The 5,010-nt window shown below is 29.9% G+C and overlaps 1 protein-coding gene across 1 annotated transcript; it reads right to left on the bottom strand.

Moving 5' to 3' along the window:
- Positions 1–2,491: 2,491 nt before the first annotated feature.
- Positions 2,492–4,544, bottom strand: LOC102578409 (probable WRKY transcription factor 41). Its single transcript, XM_006345506.2, has 3 exons — positions 4,085–4,544; positions 3,289–3,411; positions 2,492–3,154 (listed from the first exon to the last, which is right to left on the bottom strand). Exons 1-3 carry the CDS (start codon positions 4,411–4,413, stop codon positions 2,716–2,718), a joined length of 891 nt encoding a protein of 296 aa, XP_006345568.1. The 5' UTR covers positions 4,414–4,544; the 3' UTR covers positions 2,492–2,715.
- Between the last annotated feature and the right edge of the window lie 466 nt (positions 4,545–5,010).

The following is a 5,010-nucleotide window of genomic DNA, read 5'->3' as shown; positions in this document are numbered from 1 at the left end:
TCTATTTGGTAGATCTATTGAAAATTCTATCAGATCGACGAGAAACACTCTCATATATGTACTCAATGGAGAATTATGTCTACTTTTGTAATTATCATTGTGCAGGTAGAAATTGGATAACTCTAATTTGAACTTGATTTTTGAATTTTTATGAAATTTTAAAGTCTCTAACACTGTATAATTTTAAATTTACATCTTAAGTTATATAAAGTGTGTTTGATATGTTGAAAAGGTGTCACAATTTAAAATTAACAGCATAATTTCATCTTTTGTTGAGTTAGTTAAGGAAATTCAAAGTCATTATTTTATGAGAATTTGCACTTTTCACATTTATTTTTATTTGATAACTTGAATTTTAAAAAAAACATTAATATCTTTATTGTAAGTTGTAAGTTTTTATGTTTTTTTTACTTATTTCAAATAACTATTAAACGTTGTAAATCAATTGATTTAATAAAGTAACAAAACAAATATGGTCAATCAAATGAGATAATAATTTTAGTGGATTTTTTTCTTTAACACTTTCCATGCATCTATTAAAGTACGAACAAAAACACAATAATAACTCAAGGAAATATGTACAATGCACGTGTACAATTATTTTGATTCATTTTAATTTTATTTTTTTAAGATACGTGATTAATAAATATGTCATGTTCCTTTTTCTCTTCTTTTTTTCACAGAGGGGTCTTATATTTGGCTGATAATAAAGGAGCATAAATTCACCTTAACAGTGTTATATTTTTGAGTTGGTTGTATCCAATTGTGCTATTTAAAAATCATTCAGATGCATGATTAATTTTCTTGATTTTGTGAAGTTTTTCAGGTATATTGTATTAGAAAATAAGGTGAAAATTGTTATTTACTCCATTCTAATTTATGTGATGTATATTAACTAGGCATGAAGTTCTAGAAATATGGAAAGACTTAACAAATTTTCAATATACCCAATAAAAGTTTAAAAAAATAAGTACACTTTTATGAATTTTGTTTTGCAAATAAATGAGATCCAACATAGATAAAATATTGATAGTAATTAAATATTTGTCAAATAATAAAATGTGTCATTCTTTTTCTTAATAACTAAACAATAAAGTGTGTTATATAAATTTAAAATAAGAAGATTATTTGTTAATTCATTATTATTATTATTATTGTATATATATATATATACAATAATAATAATAATAATGAATTAACAAATAATCTTCTTATTTTAAATTTATATAACACACTTTATTGTTTAGTTATTAAGAAAAAAGAATGACACATTTATTATTTGACAAATATTTAATTACTATCAATATTTTATCTATGTTGGATCTCATTTATTTGCAAAACAAAATTCATAAAAGTGTACTTATTTTTTTAAACTTTTATTGGGTATATTGAAAATTTGTTAAGTCTTTCCATATTTCTAGAACTTCATGCCTAGTTAATATACATCACATAAATTAGAATGGAGTAAATAACAATTTTCACCTTATTTTCTAATACAATATACCTGAAAAACTTTACAAAATCAAGAAAATTAATCAATTCTATCCTGAACAATATCACAATTATAGCTTGTTAAGCAAATTTAAGACTATTCACAATATTAGTTTACGTTTAAAATTGCGATTTTAAAATATATTTTTTTGAAATTTCAAATTTTAAAATATCTTAATTTCAATATAACTATAATTTACACATAATATGCTTCGTCGGATAATTTGTATTAGTTATTTTTAATTTAAATAAAATTATTCATTTTAAAATATCCGTGCAACGCACGGGTACACATACTAGTATAATTAACAAAAGAAAAGTTAATTAATAAAGAAAAGAAAACAAAAAATTATAATTTATGACATGATGCTGATGTAGTGTTGATGTGGCAGCGAGTGTAATACACCACATAATGTGAGAGTGGTGTTACACGTCTCTGGTAATAAATTCACTTTTGAATAGTTAAGGTGTGTAATAGATCACCATGATAGTTTAAACGTGTAACTGACTTTTTGGGACAAATTTAGGGGGAATCTATGTCTTTTCCCTACATTTAATACACATATATGACTGAAAATCACAACAAAAAACATATACTTATACAACTTACAACCAAGTTAACTTCTTATTTGTATACAGATTCCAAATATATACTTATACAATTGATTCTTATACAATTAATAGTCATAGCAAACATAAATTTTGTTATGAAGCGCAATTATGCAAACTATAGCTATAACATACACATGATTTTTATGTTTGCTAAATCTAAAATTTACTCAAATAGAAATCGGGTTGGGTCATGACCCGCCCAATTTGACCCACTTAATATCAATAATTTTAATATATTATTCTTTAACTTTGATAACCACAATTTGAATTTCAACTCAATTTTAAAAAAAAATACAAATGGATAGATAAATCATAGAGCATGTAAAAATAGATAGTAATTCAAGTCTTCAATATAGGAACATTCATTACAATCAATACAAATAAAGAGTCTTAAAATAGATTAAAATTGGAAATTATATTGAGCTCAATTGAAGATTTTTATAAAATGGGTTAATACTTAAATGCGTTGAGATTGACTCTGATTCAAATTATCTCGAGTCAAACTCATAAAATTCTAGATGAATAACTTGTTACCTATATTTGAGCTCATTTTGACACCCCTCAGCACCGTAAAACAGAGCAGCATCACCATAATTTCCAGGCACAGCATGTTCAAATAAGGTAGTGATCAAATGATAACTTTGTCAAGATATGATTGGGCGAATTGAAATCATTCGCGCTACTTTCATGAAAAAACAAGAAATCAGTGAGACTATTGTTGTCAAGTGGATGAGGTGAAGAAGTTGGTGTGGGGATGAAGTCGGAGTTGTTCATGTTAAATACTGAATTCGAGTTTGAGAATACAACCCCTGTTGAGGACGAATTATTTGGGGTTGAAACCATCTCACGAATGTAGAAATCAGATAGTTCCCCTGCTGTTCCTCCAACTTGTGTTTGCACAGCAAGCAGTAGTTGTTCATTTTGGTTGTTGTTTTCTTGATCACAATTGTGGCTTCCTCCATAGGTAACTTCAAAAGTTAATGGCTCTGTATCAATTCGCCGGATCACCTTAGTAGCCCCACAACAACAAGGAGCACATCGATAATATTTTCTGCATTTCCAAAATTCAATGACATAATGTGAAATCAACCCACAGATAGTGTAGTATCATCCAACCTTTTGGTCAGTTCATTCACGAAATAGATACTCATATTTTTGGTCAAGGAACTTGAGAATAGTACTCACCTGGGATATTTTTCACCTAAGACAAGTCTCTGTCCATATTTCCTCCAACTAAGTCCATCTTCAGGTGGAACTTTTTCTCCGGGTCGAGCTTCTACATACTCTGTCCTTCGTGCCAGCGTCTTCCTATAATCATTAATCATGTAATGTTGAAGTTTCTAACAAGATTTTTGAACCACTAAGATTTAAAGCCATTCATGACACTCTGAATATTCTAAAGATCTAAGCTTAATGTACCACATACCACTTCAATTTCACATTTATTTTGTATACCACAAGGGATGTAAAAATTCTATTCACTATTAACCAGAGTCTAGGGATTGAGTCCTCATCAAAATGTAGTTGTTGTGAACACCGATACTCCAAAGGCTGTAGGCTAAACTACAAAGGGACCCAAGAATTAGACAGCACAATACTAGATTTGTTTCGAATCCAGGTTGAGTAGAGTTTATATGGTTGTCATCTGCGGTTTGGGGAAATGATGCGTATTATGAAGAAACTGTGTGATCTTCTCATCTTCTTTCTAGAGTCTAAACTTCTCATTCCCATTATTATCTCTTTCCTTGGTTACTTGTTACTTCCATTGTAATTCAAGAATTTAAGTGTTGTCGTTGTAAATTTGGCTATCTTATGATATAATATTTGTGTATTTATGTTGAGAATTCTAGTTTGTTTCAGTAATCCTATTTACTAAAAAGCCACGGTGGGCTTTCTCAGGTGTGAATCCAGATTAGACAGTAAGTAAGTTTCGAACACCAGATGGTTACACAATAAAAGAGAGGTGGATGAGATGGAATACCTCTTCCTGGATTTAGAGGGGCGGTCACAACTCTTAGTGCTACTATCAGCGAGAAGATGAGGAGATTCCAGCTGGGACGCACTTGATGAAGACGGTGCTGGATGAATAATTTCTTTACCTTTGCTCATCATCATACCTGATAAAGCTGTGCCATTCAAGAGGGACATAGCTTTGTCATAGGAAGAAAGTATTTCTGCAGCCAAATACTGGCACACATCTTGTTTCATGGGATCAAAGTGTTTTTGTAGTTGCAACATCAATTCCTTCCCCTTTGTTAGCTCAGTAATCAATACTTCTCTCTCCCAACAATTGTTTTCTCCCATTTTCATTTGAGACAAAATCACGAAACTGGCTGACTATGCTCGAACAAAGCTATAGCCAACAATAAACAGATCTGGATATGAATTTGAGACTGATAAGAAAAAGTAAATTGTTAGTTGTACATATAAATTAGTTTGAAGACTTGTTCACCAGTCGGCCTGTCCTTATTGGTAGAGTCAACACATGCTGCATTAGTTGACTATCAAGGCTGTAGGGACTGTTTTGTCTTTTCACCAAAATATACCCTTGTCTCCCTTCTTAGAGCCCGTTTTAATAGGGTGAAAAGTTGATCAAATTACTCCAAGGGTGTGTTTGGTAAAATGTTTTCCAATTTTCTCATATTTGGCTGAGTTAAATGTTTTGGAAAATGTTTTCCAAATCAATTCATTTTCCTCAAATTTAAGGAAAATGACTTTTCTTTAAAACTTAAGAAAAATATTTTCCAAAACTCTCTTCCAAATTCCAATTTTAAAAAAAATTGTTGAAAAAATCAATTTATTTGGTCCCTATCCTCAAACCAGCCCCCCCCAAAAAAAAAAAAAAAATTTAAGTTTGTTTTTAAATTCAATATTTTTACCCCACCCTCACCCCTACCCCCACCCCTT

The sequence above is a fragment of the Solanum tuberosum genome, unplaced genomic scaffold (genome assembly GCF_000226075.1).
Source record: "Solanum tuberosum cultivar DM 1-3 516 R44 unplaced genomic scaffold, SolTub_3.0 scf00069, whole genome shotgun sequence".
NCBI classification, from domain to species: domain Eukaryota; kingdom Viridiplantae; phylum Streptophyta; class Magnoliopsida; order Solanales; family Solanaceae; genus Solanum; species Solanum tuberosum.
The sequence above is the reverse complement of the archived record's forward strand: the minus strand, read 5'-3'. Positions and strand labels throughout refer to the sequence as shown.